This window comes from Pimephales promelas, chromosome 22 (assembly GCF_988280905.1).
Source record: "Pimephales promelas chromosome 22, fPimPro1.hap1.1, whole genome shotgun sequence".
NCBI lineage: Eukaryota > Metazoa > Chordata > Actinopteri > Cypriniformes > Leuciscidae > Pimephales > Pimephales promelas.
In genome coordinates, this window is record NC_142790.1 from 27,603,434 (window position 1) to 27,625,813 (window position 22,380).

General features: G+C 36.5%; 1 protein-coding gene and 1 long non-coding RNA gene across 5 annotated transcripts in view; one reads left to right on the plus strand and one right to left on the minus strand.

Moving 5' to 3' along the window:
* metrn (meteorin, glial cell differentiation regulator) lies at nucleotides 1-6,646 on the minus strand. The gene is made up of 4 exons (XM_039672702.2): nucleotides 6,514-6,646; nucleotides 5,217-5,653; nucleotides 2,815-2,874; nucleotides 1-1,972 (listed from the first exon to the last, which is right to left on the minus strand). Exons 1-4 carry the CDS (start codon nucleotides 6,612-6,614, stop codon nucleotides 1,659-1,661), a joined length of 912 nt encoding a protein of 303 aa, XP_039528636.1. The 5' UTR covers nucleotides 6,615-6,646; the 3' UTR covers nucleotides 1-1,658.
* LOC148969631 (uncharacterized) overlaps nucleotides 5,539-22,380 on the plus strand; it is a 26,457-nt gene continuing 9,615 nt past the window's right edge. For 3 of the 4 annotated variants that reach the window (XR_016149255.1, XR_016149254.1, XR_016149256.1), the window contains exons 1-7: nucleotides 5,539-5,674; nucleotides 6,526-6,686; nucleotides 6,781-6,977; nucleotides 12,781-12,862; nucleotides 20,335-20,453; nucleotides 21,397-21,505; nucleotides 22,254-22,351. This is a non-coding gene — a long non-coding RNA (uncharacterized LOC148969631). The remainder of the gene's footprint in view (nucleotides 5,675-6,525; nucleotides 6,687-6,780; nucleotides 6,978-12,780; nucleotides 12,863-20,334; nucleotides 20,454-21,396; nucleotides 21,506-22,253; nucleotides 22,352-22,380) is intronic. The other variant, XR_016149257.1, reaches the window with a different exon arrangement.

Here is a 22,380-nt window from a genome sequence, read left to right on the forward strand (position 1 = left end):
TATGATTTTTGTTCTTTATAATTGTATATTTTGTAACCAAACTTTCATACAAACTCTACATACAATGTTAACAGAATATTTCTTCGTCCAGTTTTAAAACTCTAAAACATCTTATATACATTGATATCGACATAAACACACATATACATATATTTTACACACAGCAGTCACATTGGTTTTAAAGACACACTAATAACAAACACAGGCAGCATAAAATATGGCATGTCGATCGCTCTCCACGTTTGGTTTCTCCACTCGTTTGTTTAGTGCACATACATCGCTGACAGTAAGATGTGAAGAACAAAATAAAGTCATAAACAATCGCAGATAACCAGAATTAGACACAGGACAGTGCTTGCAGTCCAGCCTGAGACCAGCATTTGACAAGCTTTACAGAGCGTTTGAGAGCAACAGCGGCAGCATATGAGTGTTATTTCAGACGTTTAGCTTTAAAGTTAAATTATCTTTATAGATTATATAACGTCGAATACATATATTTGAACTACATTAAAATCCAGATTTGAGAGCATACCCTGTTAATGCGCGTTCACACGGAGAACAAATCGTGAGAAGTTGTTCCGACTAGCGTACAGCATCACGTGACCTTCTATCAGCACTCGCATTGGTCAGTGCGCCACTTCTCATTTGCATAAACCGCTCAACTTTGTCCAAACTCAAACGTCGTCGCAAATCGTTGTCTGTGTGAACGCATCTTTGTTCGTAACAGAATATAGATTTTTTTTTTGTCAGAGTAAAACCGCTTGAACTTCTCAGTATATCTCAATCTAGCACAACCTGACTGGCTTGATAACATCAGCGACGTCAAAGCTAACTACTGTTGACGTTAACCATGAGGTAATCGGCACATGCTATCCGTTGACAGAATAATTAATATACTATTCCTATTGTATCCGTTTTCATTACTTCATGTTAGCTGCATTCTATTCTCAGCCTGTTAGCATATAAACCAAAGCTGATTTCATATTATAGAATATATTTATATAAAACATCTTTTGCTATGCTACATATAGATGCGTTTTGGTTTCTCAGTGCTTGCAGCATCCAGGTATCGCCAGTTCCCTTCCTTTCACCAGTGCAAATTTAGAAAATAGATGCCTTTTTTATTTAAAAAAGAAAAAAAACGTATGCGGAAAAAATATATACTCTCAATACAAAACTTTTTCATATAAAGGATGACAAATCAATAGGTTTTTTTCTGTGGCGTCAAATACTGCGAAAGACGACTGCGCTACATGCATTGCGTTCAGCTTATTTACCAACTCAACCCACATGATGGGAAACAGAGTGTGTCCCCAACATCATGAGGACTTTGGATATTTCAATGATATGACATTCACATCAAAGTGTCCAAAGACACAATTTCCTGAGTTTAAAAAAAGAGGCCCCCGAAATTAGGGTTAAACCAGTGGTTTCAGATAGACGTCGACACACGGTCACCCCGAATGTCCTTATTCCGATATCCATCTTGATCCAGTGATCGGCACTGAGATTTCCTTTTGGTTGTTTCTGTCTCAGTGACTTGTTCTCCATTCTCCTAAACTTGTTTCATTCTTGCGTTCAGGAGTTTCATCTCAGACCCTGCGAACCGGAATCAAGGGTCCGTCCCGATTGGCCGGCACGCGCTCGTTCTTCTCCCGTCAGTCGTTCACCAGAGTGCAGGGGATCATCAGGGATTGTTTGGCCTGTTCGTACGCCTTCAGGAAGTCTTTATAGCGTGGAGCACAGCCGAGCCAGGCCTCCCCGAAGTGCACGCGGCCGGTGAAGAGAAAGCTCCCCGCACCGGGACGGACGCCACACTGAAGAGGTGTACGGATCTCCCCGGACCGCGTCAGACGCCCCGACTCGGGGAACAAGGAGAACTTTTGCCGGTAAACTCGTGTTGCGCTCACTTTGATCACTGCCGCTTTCAAGTTCGAGTCCGTCTCCACTGAACGGATGTTCCCTCGGACCACTAAAAACACAGAGAGCTCCATTAGCACGGATAGATTGTGGATAAAACGTACATGTTGCTAATTAACATCAAATTTGAGCTTTTGCTACTTTGCTTGGTTTACAGATGAGGCTAAATGAACCCATTGGATTAATGCAGATTGGGTTTGGTGCGAAAAAATCAGAAATCGCCTTTTATTCAAAGCAATTTACAGCCGAAGTATGAAAGTAACGTTTCAGGCTAAAACCTTAAGTTATTTGCGTTATTTGAAATAAAATCAACTTTAGCTGAAATAAAATACTAAAAAAAACTAGGATTTATAGTGCTGGACAACGATTAATCGCGATTAATCGCGTCCAAAATATATATTAATAACACATTTTTCTTAAATATATACATGCATGTGTGTGAATTTTTATATACAAAATAATTATACACAGTACACACACATATATTATGTAAACACAAACTTTTATTTTGGATGCGATTAATCGCGATTAATCGTTGCCCAGCCCTATGAAATATAAAAATCTAAGACTGAAATACATTTATTAAAACTATATAGACATATTAAAAAAAAATTAAATGGAAAATGTAAAAATAAAATCTAATTCTAAATAGTAATAGTATTTGAATGATACTAAAATAACTTGTGTTGTGTTACTACTTGTGTTGAACCTGTGACCTTGTTCCTGGTTGCCAGTCCAGATCTTAAACTAAACCAAGAGAAAGTGTGGCGTAGAGGTTTAAGATCTGGATTGGCAGCTTAAGGTTGTAGGTTTGAGGTTTTTGCTGCTGATTGTTTCGGATCAAGACGCCTTTTTTCTAATTAAGTGGAAGAAAAACTCAATTCAAATACTCACCAAAGTCACTAGTGCACACAGCCATCAGAATCTCGGTGTTATTGCACGGCCTGCAGGCTCCTGAGAGAGGAAGAAAGAGGAGGAGAATGAGACTGAGGACAGGAACGGCTCTAGATGAGGTGTAACACACAGCTGCTAGGCGGAGGTGTGATGGAGGGAATGACCTTCTGATCGGTGTGATTCATCTCATCTCTTCAAAGCTCATGTGAGAGGTGTGTAATGAATCACTCCCTCTTCCTCTCGATTGTTACTTCAGCTGATCTATATGGGCTCGTAAAGTAAGCAAACTGAACAGCTGATCTTATAAACCCATCTTTGGAAGATGTTTGTATAGATGCGTTTACATAAATGGACCATGGTAACTATAGTTTCTAGTCAAAATACCAGACTTTAAGTCAGGGTCGATGGCTTAATTCATTATTAGGCTATGTTATTTTAAATGTCCTCGGTCACTTTTAATTTTTTTTTTCAACTTCATATTTGTCAATATTATTATTATTATTATTTGTCAAATTATATGTAATATAAAATTATATATAAGATTATAAGAATATATAAGATTCAGAAAGTGTTCCAAAATTAATTAATAGTGATTTTTGTTGTTGTTGTTAAAATGACCACAAATGAATATGTGCTAAGTAGTTTTGGTACACATTCATAAATCAGTGTTATTTTAGTATCATTGATATATAATACTATCATAGTTTTTATTAATATTTTTAATTGGTTTTTATATTTTCCATTTTATTTTAGTAAAATTTTCTGTAATTAGATTTTTTTTGTCTTTTTTATGTCTATATAGTTTATATTCCTTTTTATTATAATTTTTATTAACCAATTTCATGCACTAAATGATTTTTTTTATGGTTCTAATCATTTAATTTATATATATATATATATATATATATATATATATATGCACACACACATTTTTGGGACTGGCTGATAAAATTTTTTTGCACTCTAGATTTCGGCCATACATAAGTTGAGCTCGACCTAAAGTCATGATTATTAGAAGTTGAGCTCATTCCTCCACATGTGCACTTTTACACTGAGCAACAGGTGTCCGTGTGGGTGTGAGACGGAGAAAGTTGTTGGCCCTTTAAAACTTTAAACGTCCTTCCCTGTCTCCTCTCTGCTCCCAAAACTCAGAACAAAAGAATCCGCTTTTCAGTTTCGTGGTTCCCCCCCGACCCCCCGTTACCACGGCGACTGTGCTCTCATGCAATTCTCTGAAATGGCTCACTATGGAGACACCCCCCCACCCCAATCCCAAGCTTTTGTCTTTCTCTCCCTCCCCCTCATCTTTTCCGCTCCTCGAATCCGAACGCTCCCTCCCCCATTTCTCACAACTGGCTGGAAGAAGCTGCCCAGCTGAGATGACCTGAAACGTTACATTTAAATCATTGCAATGCTACAATTACAGGTTAAAAAGTAAAAGTGACGAGTTAGTGCTTTTCAAGAAGCAAGTTGTGGGATTCTACACATCGTGGATCTACTCTAAACTGCATTACTCAAAAGTTCAAGTCTCGTTAAAGTTTGAATGAATGCTCTGTTCATGATCCTCGTTCTGCACCCCCATCCACCCAAAGGTCAAAGGGCAACTCAAACTCAGCATAATTTTGGAGAACTTCATCTCCAACCTTGCATAGTTTCATAGCGTTTGAATGAGTTGAGGACAGGTTAAAGGGATAGTTCACCCAAAAATGAAAATTAGCCCATGATTTACTCACCCTCAAGTCATCCTTGGTGTATATAACCTTCTTCTTTCAGACGAATACAATCAGAGTTATATTAAAACATGCCCTGGCTCTTCCAAGCTTTATAATCAAATAAGTCCATAAAAGTGCATCTATCCATCAAAAAAGTGCATCTATCTATTATAAAAGTGCATCTATCCATCATAAAAGTGCATCTATCCATCTATCCATTATAAAAGTGCATCTATCTATTATAAAAGTGCATCTATCCATCAGAAAAGTGCATCTATCTATTATAAAAGTGCATCTATCCATCATAAAAGTGCATCTATCCATCTATCCATTATAAAAGTGCATCTATCCATCCTAAAAGTGCATCTATCCATTATAAAAGTGCATCTATCATCATAGCAATGCATCTATCCATCATAAAAGTGCATCTATCCATCATAAAATGCACTTTTATGGACTTTAAAACATAAACAGCCATTCACTGCCATTATAAGGCTTAGAAGAGCCAGGACATTTTTTAATATAACTCTGATTGTATTCATCTGAAAGAAGAACGTCATATACACCAAGGATGACTTGAGGGTCAATCATGGTCTAATTTTCATTTTTGGGTGAACTATGCCTTTAACGCTCAGAAATGACCATGTAAAGATTTCTTAATCTTATTATATATCACTACTATATCTTCACCTTCACTGCCGATCGGATCCGTGTTGACTGACGGCTGAGCCATCCAATCCCCTCTCAGCTCGTAGCGAAACGCCGCGATGCGTCTGCTGATGTCTTGGTGAGGCGTTGCTTGCAGGAACAGGGCTGTTCGTTCTCCAGGCATGGCACTGAAGCAGCGCACCTGGACCGGGCCGGGCGTCTCGGATGTGTCGTCTCCCACCAGAAGCTCCAGGACCCCGTCTCTCTCCAGGTAAAGCTGAGCTCCACCCCAGTGCTGGTCCGGCTTGACGCAGGCCGACACCGGGCTCCTGCTGGACTCTCCCGGGACCATGGCGCTCCACGGCAGACGGGGCGAGAGTGTGAGACGCAGCGCCCCAGCGGGATAAAGCCACTCCACCGAACCCTCCGCACACCTCAACCAAACCTGCTCCACGTTCTTCACCGCCTGAGAGAGACCACTGCAGAGATGCAAACCAGAGGTTAACATCAAATAGTCCCTTTATCCACATGAAATATGGTGCAAGCAGAAACACTATCATAATAGTAAACTGACTAAACCATCCTTTTAAGTTGTCTATTTGACTGGTAAATTGTGTTGAAGTGTCCACAAAACAAGTGGACATATTTTTATTTAACATAAATGACAGTTAGGTCTATACTCAGCCCCACATTTACATTTACACACACAAAACACACTTCATATATGGTCTGAAAAGTTGAGTCATAATTCTGATATCTTCTGATGTTTTTCCTGTATTGTGTCGCTGTAAGAATACCCGTGCCTCGCCACAAGCAGTTCAATTTACAATTTGTCACTGACTTTTTGTGCACATGACAAATAAACTTGAAACTTGAAGCTTGGATTTGTCCAGTGGGGATTGAAGTCGCAGGGAAAGTTCAACGCCTCCTACCGGCTACTTTCACACAGTCTTTAAACTTACCGCACTAATAGAAACAGACATTGCAACACTCATGATATCACATTTCCAATTATATATTTTTATTTCATAGATTTAGTGCTCAATTTACCCTTTTTGCGCACATTTACCGTTGCCATTTGCACAAAATGATAATCCATTCCAAACTTGACTATACTCACAAACTATCGATAGATAGATGGATAGATAGAAAGTATTGCACATTATTTTACTATTATAAATATTTTACTAAGGGTTAGCCTACTACTGTAAATATTTGCATTTCATGCAAGATAGCAGGAAAAATCAATGGGCGTTCAAGAAAAAAAAACCGTAAAAATATTCTCAATGCATTAAAAACCAGCAGAAAGCATTTAACTCTGTGTTTTGACGAAGTTTACCTTCCCCTCCAGCTGCACTGGTCTTCGGAGTAACTGGCCATCGTGAAGCTCGTGAGAAATGAAATCCAAAGCGCAAAATCCATAAAGCCCCAAACCTCCATCACTGCGCGAGACGCTGCGGTTCTCCAGAGGCGCGTGCGTCAAATCCTTCTCTTCCCTGCTTTTATAAAAATGTATATATCTAAACACAACGAAAACCTACTGATTCCATACTGTTGTCTGATGTAAAAGACCTGTCCGAACTAAACTTTCCCTCTCTTTCTGCAGATCAGCCCGTGCGGCTCGAGCAGTGAGCTGACTGGAAATGCGCGTGCACAACTGCTGACTGACTGACTGAGTTCCAGCGCAAGAGTAGAGTTTCAGAGGGGGACTAAACTTTAAGCCCCGCCCATATCAGCAGGAGGAGGCGTGGCTTCACCGCAGTTAAAGTCCAATGAATGGCATCTCGTCTATTCACACACTGGGTAAAGGATTACGACAGAAGAATATTTAATCAGCTTCTTCTGAATGTAGGCGATGTGAAGGATTTTGAAACATAACACGGGTTTGGCAGTAGCACTGAATCATTTTGGCGAATCATTTGGTTCGTGTGAATCATTTGTTCAATGAACCAATTATATGATTCACCAATTATTTTCCACCATATCCCTAGATATAGCCTTTATATTTTTTATCACTGTTTTAAAATTGCATTGAATTTGTTTTGTTTATTGTTGTAAAAACGGATAAATTAATGGTAACATTTTCTAATACAAAAAAAAAAATCTTGTCTATTCCAACAGTATCGTAACAGAATCGTTTTTATAGTCGGTTAAAAAAAATGTTGTTGTCAAATCAATAGTTTTTCCACACATTTCGTGTTTCCTCTCCAGCTTTAAATTCCCCATTAAATATTTTTTATCTATTTTTTTGCTTTTATCATGAATTTGTTAGCCTTTTGTTATCTACAAGCTAGTATACTCCAAAACAATGACAAAATTCGCATTTAGAAGTTAAAAGCATTCAAAAACAAAATTGATCAATGATTTTGATGACATCACTCAAATCAGATTTTCTGTCCAATCAAATGCTCTCTAGAATCTGAAGCTCCGCCCCCTACATTATAATAGCTGCTGCTGCTGAAATCGGTCACTTTTTCCCACAATTACTATTTTCTACATGATGAATGGCACATAGTGCACTATATAGGGGACAGGGAATGATTCAGACCATGTAAATATGCTTGCCATTAGGGTGAATGTCTGGTTTCACATTAGTGTCAAGCAACATTAACAGAGCGGATCATATGCGCGAGTCGGTGTACACCACGAAACTAATCGGATACATTTGAATTCTGCACCGAATGCTATATTTTAAAGCGTTATGGCAGATTTTCGGAGGAAACTTTGTCTTTGTCTTTACTCTGGCTGAGCTGTGATATAAATGTAATGCTATTGGCTATTTAAAAAAAGGGGAGGAGCTGTTCGATATGCCCCTGTCTTCCTGTTTCAGTGGAAATTACGTCAACACATTGACGCATTTCAAGAGCGAAATGCAAGAAACTTTCAGTTTGATTTAACACAGTTAAAGGCTTTACATTATACCATGTAGTTAAAAGTTCAATTGTAATGCAATTGATCTTAATAATAATATTCATTGTGATCTAATTAAGATGGCTGGAAGTTGATTCATTTTTCTTTGTCTGAAAACAAGATACAAAGTGCTTGAAAAGAACTGCAAGATCTGTTTAAAGCTGAAGTTGTTATCAAGTTGAGAAGAAATCATCTGAACGCATAATGATCCACTCTAATATCTTCTGGAGAGAGGTGAAGAAGAGGGGGATGGCGGGTTGGTCGGGGGTAAATGAAGCGCTCTGCGTGACGCCTGCCCTCTCTGTGGCCCATGCTGAGGGACTCTTTCATCTTACTGCATTATAAGCAAATCAAATATTCTTTTGTATCACCACTGCAATCTATCTTTATGGATAGTGTGCGTGTGTGTGTGTGTGCCTTTGATGTGGTTATGACAGGACCTTTGACATGTCCAGTAGCCCTGCTGAGGTGTGTATATATAGTGTGTGTTTTGTGTTCCCTGCTGATCTGCTGTGTATAAACTGAGGTTTTTGTTCTCCAGTGGCCACTTCAAAGAATAGACACATGAAAGCTGCATGTGTGTGTGTGTGTGCATCCGCAAGTTTAGCGTTGCATAGCAAGACTTGTTTTTGATCATTATAGTATAAATTATACACAGAAATCTTTTTGCAAACTAAAAAAATGCTCTGATTATCAATGGAATTTAGTGAAATACAACTTAACTGTGATCATATTTGGATTGATGTTGATGCATGATATATTTTATGTTATCAAAGCTTTTTAAGGATGGCAACATTTTCACCCATACCCATCGATCTAGGCCCTCAACAAATCAGCTAAAGATCCTTAAAATAACTGGTCTGTGTGTGTTATCACTCTCACTCCAGCATGTTCCTCAAGTCCGATTATTGGATTGTGTGTGTGTTTGGGGGTGGAATAGTGTTGGTCTCCTCAGATCTTGATCCAGCTGTGTTTGCAGTCGCACACACACTCACATGAGAAAGAGCAATGAGAACAACAGTGTCATTTTTCACAGCTCTCTCACAGGGGTTTGCCAGCAAATACAGCATTGTGTGTGTTTCCTCAATGAAGGCACTTCTTACGCCGCTATAATGGACAGATTAAAGGACACGGAGAGACAGTGAGATTGAGAGAAGGGTCACATATATAGTAGAAAGGGCAGAAAGATTCTGTTTATAGTTTCACTTCCATTGTGTGTAAAGTTACAAAGACTTTTTTTTTTTTTATACCAAGAACATTTTTAATTCTTCAGTTGAAAACCATAACACTGCGCGTATAACTTTATTACTGTACAGAGTTGTACGTAAAGTATATACGTTAAAGGTTTGTGTCAATAAGATTTATTAATGCTTTTAATCTTATGCTCAACAAGACTATTTATTTGACCAAAATAGGGTAAAAACCATAATATTGTGAAATATTATTACAATCTAAAATAACTCGTTCTATGTGAATATATTGTAATTTATTACAAAGCTGAATTTTCAGCATCATTACTCCAGTCTTCAGGGTCACATGATCCTTCACAAATCATTCTGATATGCTGTTACTTACACTCTTAGAAGAAAAGGTTCTATCAGCGCTATGTATTTGGAACTCCTAAAAGGTTCTGTACACTCTTAAAAAAGGGTTCCTCTGCGTTCTATAAAGAACCCTGGGGTTCCATGCTTGGCCAATAGAACCTTTTACAAAAAAAAATGGTTCTATATAGAACCATTTTGGAGTTCCATATTTGAAGCGGGGGATGGAACCATTTCTGGTTCTAATAGAACCATATCTTCTAAGAGTGTAGGCGTTGCTATGCCGATGCTAAAGTGTGTTGATTTGTGGTTGCTTGGGTGTTCTGGGTGGTTGCTAGGTATAGTTACCTCTCCTACCGTGTTTTTTCAAGGCTGATTGCTTGCATTAACATTAATGCATCTGAAGTTTAATACGTGATTTTAGCAGTTGCTTTGAAATCACTAAGCTTAATTTGAGCGTGATATAAAAGTGATGTTTGACTAATGGATTTCTCTCAGAACATTTCTTAGTCTGAAAAGCACATTTAGATGTGATAGTGTGTTTGAGAACCTCAAACACTGCTTTTTGATTCGGGAAAATGAGTGAGTGTGTAAACAAGAGCTCGGGAGAGACGATAAGGACAAACTTCCGTACACACAACCGACACTAAACACACACACTCATACTAACACTTGTGTAATAGTGTACTTTCACAGATACACACCACAGCTGTGCGCTCACGTTTCTTTACTCTCTCTCTTGTAAGAATGTTTAATCTCACTTTAGCACATCTCTGTCAATCATGAAGAAACTATTTCACACGCATTTAAAATTGCTTTTAAATTACATTTAATATTACAGTCCTTGAAATCCATCATAAAAAAAAGGAAACAACTTTTCTTTGTTTATTAAGATTTATTTAATGCTTTGACAGTGTAGTTTGTGTGTATGCATGTATGTGTGTGGGTGTACGTGTGTGAATGAGACTATTTTTTTTTTTTTAAAGATTATTACTTTGGTAATATCACTTTGGTCGTTTTTTTTTTTTGTTTTTGTTTTTTGCTATAGGGACTTGTGCCTAGTGTGTTGTAATTTGTCCGATATGTGTCTAAATAGTTTGTTCTGTTTGTCTTGTCTTGTGTGTAAAAAAGAAAAGGAAGAAAAGAGAGTATATAAAGTAAAGGGGAATGTAGTACATTGTGGTGTTTTTTTTGTTTTCTTTTTTCCCTATTGCATAGAGGATATTGTTTAGGATTGGTTAATACTGGGATGGACTTGGATGGTTAAATTAAAAGATAAAAGATTTATTAATGCTTTGACACTGGATGAAAATCCCCATAACCATTGTTTAATAATAGTAAACTATATTAATCCTAATCATAATAATAATAATAATAATAATAATAAAAGCAACAACAATTCCTCTGCCCGGTAATTTAGTTTTAACTTGGTGCAACCAATCAGAATTTAGCGTCTGAAAAATGTGTTTTATGTATTTTTGGGTAGTTATTGAAGTATGCCATGCAGAGAGTTTGGGTATGGCCTGATTATAAATGCTTTTAAAGCTGCATTTATTTAATAAAAATACATATTATTACAATTTAAAATAACTGTTATTCTAAACTATGTTATTTAAAATGTAGTTTATTCCTGGTCAAAGCTGAATTTTCAGCATTACTCCAGTCTTCAGTGTCACATGATCCTTCACAAATCACTCTAATATGATGATTTGCTGCTCAAGAAACATTTCTAAATATTAATGATGAAAACTGTTGTGCTGCTTCATATTTGTAGTGGAAACCGCGATATATTTTGGAAACCGCAATCTGCATGTGATGAATTCACTTAAATGCATTTACCTGAAATAGAAAACTTTTGTAAGATATTTACTACACAATTTAATGCATCCCATTTATTTTTCATCACGCAAATAATGTCTTTCTTGAAAAACTCCTTGGATCTTTCTTCAGTTTGGTTCGGTCTCCTCATTCCCTCCATCTCCCCCATGTCTCTAAAGCTGTATTTCTGCATTTCATCAGTTTAAGTGTGTCCACCCATCCTCCCATCCTCTATCCCTCCCCCGCAGCATTCACTTATTTTCTTCTTCATTGACTCAGACGGATATATCTCTGCTCTCTCTCTCTCTCCGCGTCCCTCCCTCAGTCTGGACTCTTCTCTCTCATTGTGTGTCGCTTCACATTAAGCATGATTAGCTCACACCCTCTCGCACACACGTTCACACAGGCACAATGAACGCATGCCATTTGACCCGCATCTCCTCCCCCTGCCGTCAGCGCCGCCGTCTAAAATATCTTCAGTCTTTTGAGAGAAAAGTCAGTCAGGGTTCTTTACACAAGCCGCATCAGCAAGACGCCACAAATGATCTTTTCAACATCTAAACACATGAGATTTTTTTGCATAAGTGTCCCGCCGAGTGAAAGACCTGGGTGATGATGTGTCTCATTTAGAGTTTCAGAAGAGATCTCAACGATATGCTCAGATTTTCCAAGATCCTGAAAAATGTTCAAATATGAGCCGAAACATTTGACACCAAATGCTGCTGTTTTTATTCGGTCCCGTATTCCTGTATAAAGAGCGCAAAATTAAATCCAGTTTTTATTAAATCTACAACGGAAAACGCGAACACAACCACCTTTAACAAATAAACTAAAGAAACTCAGGGCTTAAGGAGTAGTTCACATTTGAAAAAAACTTTTGCTGATCATTTACTCACCCCCATGTCATCCAAGATGTCCACGTCTTTCTTTCTTCAGTCGAAAAGAAATTAAGGTTTTTGATGAAAACAATCCAGCATTTTTCTCCATATAATGGACTTCAATGGGAACCAAACGGTTCAAGGTCCAAAAGGCAGTTTCAGTGCAAACTGCAAACTGTTCAAAGGGCTTTAAACGATTCCAGACGATGAATAAGGGTCTTATCAAGTGAAACGATCGCTCATTTAAAAAATAAATAACAAAGTTTAAGTTTTATAAGCTCAAATGCTCGCCTTGCTCTGTTCTGTGACGCATGTTCGTGACTCTGCTGTTCGAACTCGTTCATCAAAATGAACAAATCTTTTTTCGAGTCATTTGGTACATTCAACGAACAAATTTACTCGGAAAATAGGTATGTTATTCCACTGACTCATTCGTGTCTGTTCTTCTGTCTTCATTAGGAGGAACATCTGAGACCAAGAGACTGAAATGAAATAGAGGACTACATTAAGTCTTCTGAGCTGAGAGAGCAACTTTCTCCAGGTAATGAGCTTTGAAATTAGTATTTTTGCCCGGTAAACCTTCTTGTGCTTTTTAAATGCATTTAAATTAATAATGCATCTACGTGGGTATTCTTTTAGCCATTAATATGCTCTTTTATTGCAAAGACTTCCTTGTAAGTTGGTGGTCTTTTCACACAAGCGGAGCAGAAATAGAACATAAGGTGTTGCATAAGCTGTAAAGGACCTCTGTGAAACCAGTTTTTGCTTTATACATCAGTCAATCAATCACATTTATTTCTAAAGCACATATAAAAGCAACATATGCTTTTCCTCAAATCATCTGTTGTTGAGAACTGTGCTGTTACTTTAATTGATCAGAAACACCACTTTCACCTACTGAACCATTAAACATTAAAAACAACAACACATGCACATTAAAGATCATTAGAGATCTTGAGCGTTTACCAAGCAACCACCCAGAACATCTTAGCAACTGCATAGCAACACCCTGGCAACAAGCAAACATTCTGTTTTTCATTCTACCCTTTGAAACAATTTTCACTTCCAATATTGCTTATATTTAAACATAATAATAATTAAACCTGAGATTTTGAAGTAGAAAGGCTGAAATAGTACTTTCATGTACAACTTTTTTTTTTTAGCATCAGACGTTTTTTTGTAAAGGCGACATGCTTAAGACAATCATTTATTTGATTTAGTCACAGCCTGATCCTGAGCCTTATTATTGTGCTGCCATTTCTTCTCAATTCAGACATATTTTTCCACCAACAAAACTTAAGTGTGTGTGCGCGCATATGTATGTGTTTTCTAATGGAGCGCCTCATTTTTGTGGCGGAGGTCAGCGAGGTTCTAATGTTTGTGATGGTAATGCGTATGGAAGGGTTTCGAAAACAAAGACGAGACGCTAAAAGAGTCAGTCAGAGTCAGTTCAGACCCAAAAGAGCATTTTACCGCCATTTCTGAGTTCCTGGGGAATTCAGGAATAGATTGCCCGGGATTCCCTGGGGATTTGAGTGTGTTTGAGTTTGAGTTGATCAATAATAGCACGAAAGAGCTGGCCGGGCAAAATGCATGAGCTGAGATTGAATGAAAGAAAATATGGATAAATGGATAAACCTTGTTTTTGAGAGAATACGATTTTACAACAATCACACTCGCTCACAGATATGTAATGGTAGCATGTCACGATTTAATGACAGTGCAATTGAGTGTCTCTGAAAAGCTGCCCTTTGACCTCCTGCCTTGACCCCGACTGACCCTTGAGTCTGTGTTGTCAGAGATCATTAGTCAGACACACACACACACACACTGGCCGACTTGCACAAAGATCACTTGTCAGCGCGTTTCATTTATCTAATTATCAGCCAATCAGAAAACACATTCTGCCGCATTTTTTGAAGATGTGAAAGAGCCTCACACACACACACACACACACACGCACACAGTCCTTTGCTTAAAGACACAATCAACTACATCCCACGCTAATTCTTTTTCCTCAACAGTGTTTTTTTTTCAGTTACTAAATTAACCGAAAGTTGCCAGTTTTATAGTGTGATGTTGCTTTTTCATATATTAGTTGTTATTTCTTTCTTCAGTGGAAAAGAAATTCAGGTTTTTGATGAAAACATTCCAGGATTTTTCTCCATATAATGGACTTCAATGGGGTCCAAACGGTTCAAGGTCCAAAAGACAATTTCAGTGCAAACTGCAAACTGTTCAAAGGGCTTTAAACGATTCCAGACTATGAATGAGGATCTTATCAAGCGAAACGATCGCTCATTTAAAAAAATAAATAACAAAGTTTAAGTTTTATAAGCACAAATGCTCGCCTTGCTCTGTTCTGTGACGCACGTTCGTGACTCTCCTGTTCGAACTCGAAAATGAACGAATCTTTTTTTGTGTCATTTGGTTCATTCAACAAACAAAATGAACGAGTTGACTCTGGAAAAGATTTGTTCTATGAAGAGCTATGGTTTTGCTTGATAAGACCCTTATTCATTGTCTGGGATTGTTTAAAGACCTTTGAACAGTTTGCAGTTTGTACTGAAACTGTCTTTTAGACCTTGAACCGTTTGGTCCCCATTGAAGTCCATTATATGGAGAAAAGTCCTGGAATGTTTTCATCAAAAACATTTTCTTTTCCACTGAAGAAAGAATGACATGGACATCTTGGATGACATGTGTAAATTATGTGTAAAGGTGAGTAAATTATCAGCAAAAGTTTTTTTTTAAAGTGAACTACTCTTTAAGTTCTTTTGTACATCTGTATGCCTGTCTATTTGTTTAGCATATGTACTTTTGACTACGTTTGTATGTCTGTCTATTTTATTTCATTTTATAGTTTTGTTTCTCAATTTCTCTATTACTTTCTCCTCTTTTTTGCACTGTAAAGCAACATGTTCTTGGAGAAAAAGTATAGTTTCAAAAGGAATAGATGTTCATTTAAGACCAATTATCAGGACGAGTTTAAGCTCTTCAAAGGAGCTTCATCAATAGTGTTGAATTACATACCCAGACTCGTATAATGTTGCCGCTTTAGAGAGAGACACTGAATATCTCCGTCACAGACCGCAGCAGAGTTGCTTCTCTGAGAGAAATTTCTTGATTTTGAGATATACAGTTCATCTGTCTTAAATGTCCCGTTATTTTGTCTGCTGAGACCTTTGGATTTAAACTCACATCAGTTTCATATTTCGGTTATTAGTTTATACTTTATCTGACGGATGCTCACACTGTGATTTTATCATGGCTGTGAGATTGTGGGCAACCGTAACACTCACTATGAAATGACAATTGTGTGAATTTTGATCCTTCAAATATTTAATGAACATTACTTGTCAATCTTCTTGATACTCATCGGTGTATTTCAATTAAAAGGATTTAAGCAGTCTCAAAGTTATAATATCTGCCACTTTTCTGAACACTCTTTTTGTGTTTATTAATACTATTTGATTTATTTGATCAAAAATACAGTAAATTGCGAAATATTATTGCAGTTTAAATAGTTTTTCTTTTGCAGCTGCTATAAATTGCAGCTTTGATCACAGGAATACATTACATTTAACCTTAGTCACATTGACTGTAAAAAATATTTTCAAGATTTGTTATCACAACATATTTTCTTTTGTCAAATCAACTTTATAATAATTTATTTAGTCGAGATAACTTATTATTTTGAGTTTCTGATGGTTGAATTAATCTCCTTCATTGTATTAACTCACTTTTTCCAGTTCAATCAACTTAAAATTTTAAGGCAACCCAGGTTACTTACTTTTTTAAGTTAAACCAACAATATTTTTTTACAGTGTAGTAATCACAACATTTTTTCTTTTGTCAAATCAACTTAAATAATTTATTTAGTTCAGATAACATATCATTTTGAGTTTCTGATGATTAAATCAATCTCCTTCATTGTATTAACTCACTTTTTCCAGTTCAGTGAACTTAAAATTTTAATGCAACCTTTTTTTAAGTTAAACCAACAATATTTTTTACAGTGTACAATATTACTGTATTTTTCTTTCAAAAACATTAAAAAATATATATATATTTATTACAAACTTTTGATCGGCAGTGTATTTTTCCCTCCATAATGTCATGAAATGAAGATTAAATAGTTGAAATGATACTCTTGAGCGTCCTGACAGCTGGAGAGCAGTCAGTGATAAAGTTTGACAGCGAGAACAACAGAGGATATCAGATGTTGGGCTCTTTTGAACACTCGTTTTCTGCCTGTTATTCGTTCGTTCGGCCTGTGTTGTGTGACTGACTGACTCTTTTGTCATCGATACATTGTAAATCAGTACATTTTGGAGGGAAACCGATAGCACATCTGTGACACACACACACACTGCGCCCTTAGGGTCAAACCCCTGTCTGACCAGACACAACAGTGTGTGTGTGTGTTTGTGAGGGTGTGTTTTGTGTTCCTGACTCGTCAAGAAGTTCCCTCCAAAATGTCTTTTCTCATTCATCGGCCCAGCCGCCTCCCTCAGGAACTAAACACACACACACCTCCTTCAGACGACTGTGTGTGTGTATGTGTAGCCTCACGGGGGCTCACCACTGCAGACACAGCGGGGGAGAGATGCTACCGCCACTCTCTCTGAAAACACACTGAAAAGATTGCAAACTGAAAGAGAGCTCCTTTTGTCACATATACAATGTACAAGAGTGGAAGCTCAATTGACCTGACTAGCTTGTGTTGTGTGAGGCGTTTGCTATAAACAGATGATAAACAAATAAAGCAGGAAGTGTATTGAAATGATGTTCTGTTCAGGTCTAGAAGTTTTTTTATTTGTATTAATTGAGATCTGCCGTGATCACCCCATGTTGACATGCATCAGTTTTAAAATGCATGCACAATCATAATTGCATAGATATATTCATGTTGTCAAATATTTGGAATAATTAACATTTATGCTCACTAAGGCTGCATTTATTTGATTACTTCAGGCTTCAGTGTCACGTGATCCTTCAGAAATCACTCTAAAATGCTGAACACTATGTGTGTGTGTGTGTGTGTATATATATATATATATATATATTTACACTAAAAATATTGTTGGTTTAACTTAAAAAAAATAAGTAACCTGGTTGCCTTAAAATTTTAAGTTCATAGAAATGGAAAAATTGAGTTAATACAATGAAGGAGATTGATTTAATCATCAGAATCTCAAAATATTAAACTAAATAAATTACCTAAATTACATAAATTACCTAAGTTGATTTGTTGATTTGATTTGTGTATATATATATATATATATATATATATTATTTATTATTATTATTATTATTATTTGTATGTATATATATATATTATTGTGTGTGTATATATATATATATATATATATATATATATATTATTGAATATATATATATTAGGGCTGTCAAACGATTAATCGCGATTAATCGCATCCAAAATAAAAATTTGTGTTTACATATATATGTGGGTGCACTGTGTATAATTATATATATATAATTACACACACATGCTTGTATAGGTTTAAGAAATATTTTCATGTATGTACTACTGTATATAGATTTATATGTAATTTATATTATATATAAATATTTTATATATAATTAATATTGTTTCTTAAATATACATGCATGTGTGTTTTGGGGGTGGGCTCATGTTTTAGAGGGAATTCCTTTCCCTCCTTATTGTGAATCCCTTCCCTCCTGTTATCTTTGTGACTGTGTTAATGTGTGTGTGAGGTATAATTATACTTACACGGTATGATTAAAATTCCAATATTGTTCTAATTATATTATTGCATGCACCTTTGTGCAAATGTGTATATTTTATTGTGCATAGATTTTTATATCGCTTTATGTTCTGTTACTGTTTAGTTGTAGGTATTTTCACACATCAGTTTTAACCGTCGAGGTCTGGGGTGTGTTCAAATCACTAACCTTAAATGTGAGCACTAATAAAAGGGATGCTTGTGTTAGCCAGCTTCACTAATAAACCCCCGTGAGCGCTGGAGTAGTGACTGAAGCGTCTCCCTGGGGCAGGGAGTTTTTATACTCCTCCTCCTTAAACAGGAAACATTAATTAGAGGGTGTGCGTGACCTTTGACCCCACAGCTGAGGGCAAAAGTGACCCCTCGCTAGTACAGGAAGGAAAAACTCACAAAAACACACATGACTGAGAGCTGGGTGCATTTTAACACACCGTCCTTCAGTCAATGGAAATGGAAATGAATTAACACTTTGATTTGATGAGACATGAGATACTTATGAATGAGTGTCAATGAATGAGCCGTTCGTCACATTCTGTCAGGCTGCCAAAGCACAAACACACATGCACACACTCACACACAGTAATTGTGGGACATTGCAGTCTTTTGTGTGTCCTGCTCAGTGAAGTGGCAGCTCTTGTTGAGATTAGCAGGATTACCTGAAACTGTGCCAAACGCACAGAAACGGTCTTTTCTCTTTCCTTCCTCCAGTTTTCAAGGAAACGCTCTGTGCAAAAGTTCAAAAGTATGAATACGGCAGGGTTGGGGAGGTTATTGTGTGTGCTTTTACTTTGCTACTTTGGGGCAGTGTTGGGGAAAGTTACTTTTTCACTATATGTAAGTAACTAATTGCATTACGTAATTATTTTTTATGGAAAGTAATTTGTTTTTTTGAAAAAAAAAATACTTTAGTGTTGTTTTTCCTCTCCTGGGCTGTGCTTGCTTGTTTGTTTATTAATAACAACAAACAAAAAAGTGATATTTTTAGCAAACGTAAAGGCCCTTCCACACCAAAAGTAAAGGAAATGCACATTCACACCAGCTCAATCTCAACACTCTTCAGCAATAAAAACAAAAAATGAAACACAAATGTGATGTTTACCTAAAAGGGATAGTTCACTTTGAAATTAATTTTTGATATGTTTTAGCTGTCTTTGTTTCCGCAGTATTTTCAATTTTGATATTTTTAGCTCAAACCGTTCGTGTCTGTCAGTCATATAATGGAGGTCTATGGTCACCACCTCAAAGAACATGCACAGAGAAGTCCAAATTAAACATGATTTAAAGACTCGTAAATGTAAGTACACATTGATGGCCTAAGACACGAAACGAGCGGTTTGTGTGAGAAAACGAACAGTATTTATATCGTTTTTACCTCTTGTAATCACAGCCACGTCCAAGTACTCTGATGGCGCGGACACTTCGGTATAAAACATACCAAAATTGAATTTCAAAGTGAACTATCCCTTTAAGTCACTTTTGCTTATTTGTATTGTTGAATTGGACAATCGAAGGTCAGCAGCAAAGAAGTAAGATTAAATACATGTTTGTGTACTTAAACATATTTAGTTGTTGCAGGTTTGCATAATATTCAGATTTAAGTTGAAGATTTTGAAATATTATATGCTTTTGGTATTTTTGTTATTGGTTTCTATTCAGCTTGTTCAAAACTTATTTAAGTTGACGTTTTTCATCTAAAATGTATAATTATTTCAATTACAGAAAATGATTTTTAATATTTAAGATTTAGTTCGAATGTGTCAATGACCTAAACAACAGCTTGCCGAGTGTTGGGATGATTTAGTCCGAGAGAGATGTGGTGAATATCCCCCATGTTGATGTTATGAAAGTCTGTGTCAGTACTTTGACTTGATACTGAAAATCTGGAGTCGAGGCCTTGGTGTTTGGGGGATCTGCTGATGAGTGAACATCACAGCTGTGCAGATCTGAATAACAGTGTGTGTCTATGTTTATGTGTGTGTTTGCTTATGGGATCAGAGTCTTAATCCTGCTGCTGAATTGGACACACACACACACACACACACACACACACACACGATAATTGTTTTGTGCACAGGATCTAAATGTGATCTATAGAGATGTGATTGTAGAAATGCTATTAAGTTTCCTTTATTAAAGTGTGAATACCCAAGTATTTTCAAAGGACTGAAGGCTTGACGATTTAAGTCATGGTTTTTGACATTGCTACTCTACCTTAAACTGCATTTTGCTCTTTGTCTTTCAGATCTGGAGCCATTGTAAATGAAAGGATACACCTGGAGTCCATGAAATGTTTTGAAAACCCTTTCATGATTGGATTGATCAGCATTAGAGAAACAACACATCTTTTGCATGGTTTATCTTGTATGTCCTAGGCTTTTTTCTGTTTTTCTCCCCTCATTTAAACAGTTTTTAAAGACTAATTTAAACAGTCTTGGGAATACATTTTTCTATTATACCTTTATAGTTTTCGCTACTTTTCAAACGAATTGATCAGGCTATACTTCCTTTAGGCATCAACCATCACAAAAAACACTGTGTAAGTAAACAATTTACAGTTTAAATCAGGTTATTTTGTGCACCGTGATGACAACAGTGCTTATACAGTAGCATATGTAAAATGTAAATACACTAGCATATTTTTATTTTGCATTATTTCCAATCAAACTGCAATTATATGAAGTTTTTCAAAAATGTGTCGTAGGTTAATTTCATTTGCATGTAGGTATATAGCCAGGACGAAGGGTATTTTTTTTATTTAATATTCGATCCTCAGAGAACGTACAATATAGTTTTAGATCATGTGGTGGAAATTGTCTTCGGAAAATTTGACAAAATACGACACAAATCCCCTGTGGTGATTGTTTATAGGTAGTAGACAAATTAAGTAAACTATTGAGAGTGTTAAAAGTGTATTTTAAGAGATGTTTTTCTTCTTCTAAAAGTCCTGGAACAAGGCTGTACACTAGGTGAGCGCAGGTAAACATCTGCAGCGCCCCCTACAGCACTGTGGTGGAATAACCAGGTGACAGAAAAATAAACGATACAAACATAATATTGATAATACCGAAGAACTGAAACCCTTCAAGTGTCAGAAATATGCTTCTAATGGTTGTCATCTTGTGTGGCTAAAAATTAATGGTATAACTTCACTCTATGAAACGCGATTGATATGTGATATTGGAAACTTGGAACATTTTAGAAATGTATAGTTGCATAAAGTCACTCAAAGGCTTATAGATATGTAAAGTTATAGATACTGTTGTAGCGTATAATTAAACCGTTTCATTTGTGATACTACTTTCAGGACATCTGAAACTTGACGGGTTATGTGATTTTTGGCAAATGCTGGACCGCTTCACTTCATGTGCACTAGAGGGCGCGATTGAGCTTTACACGTTCACAACCTGCATCAGGTAAGTAAGAGTGATGAAAAAACGAATATTTACCTCAGGAAGGTTGTAGAGACTAATTATTATTATTCATCATGGCTACTAACCCATACCCTAAAAAACAAAGGGGAAAACATTACGTGACATTTATTTTTGTTTTACCACTTTTTACATGTTAAACGTTCAGCATATTTATTGCTGTTGGCTATATATCGTATGTATTGCTATATTTATATATTTTATCTATATTTTCTGCCTTATTTAATGAAGAAGATGCCACAGCATTATACTCTTTACTGTTAAAGGTCCTTTTATACCAGATTATATTGTTCTCTGTGGTTGTTTTTAATTGGTTGACCATTCGTTGTAACTGAAATGTATTGATAGAGAAGTCTAGAGAATATATATATTTTTAGCAATAATAATCTAATTAGGTTTGTTTTAACAAGTTAAAACCACAAAGAGAACAGTGAACAGTTATTTATTTAGATACATTTTTTTAAAGCCAGTGTGTTTTATTATGTTTCCAACCCAATGTTTAAAATCAGAAATTTTAAATGTCTTTAACCATTTGTCTTGGCAAATGTCAAATCAGGTTTAGTTCTTTTACATTTGCTGTAGGTAATAGTTGTTAAGTTAAACATAATTGAGACATTCATCTGCACTGACTTTTTAAAAATGAAATATTTTTTTGATGCCAGATTCCTAATAATAGTCATGGATGGCATGTGTGTTTGACCTCTCTGTGGTGCGCATCTTGTGTTTGTGGCAGGCGACCTTTCAGGTGCATGTGTTGAAAGCGGGCGTGTCGAGTGTGTGATGCTCATCCCTGAAGCTTTGACCTTTCAGTGTGGAGGAGCTTCTGCTCAGGTACGGCTCACGGTCAGGGTTCACCTTTA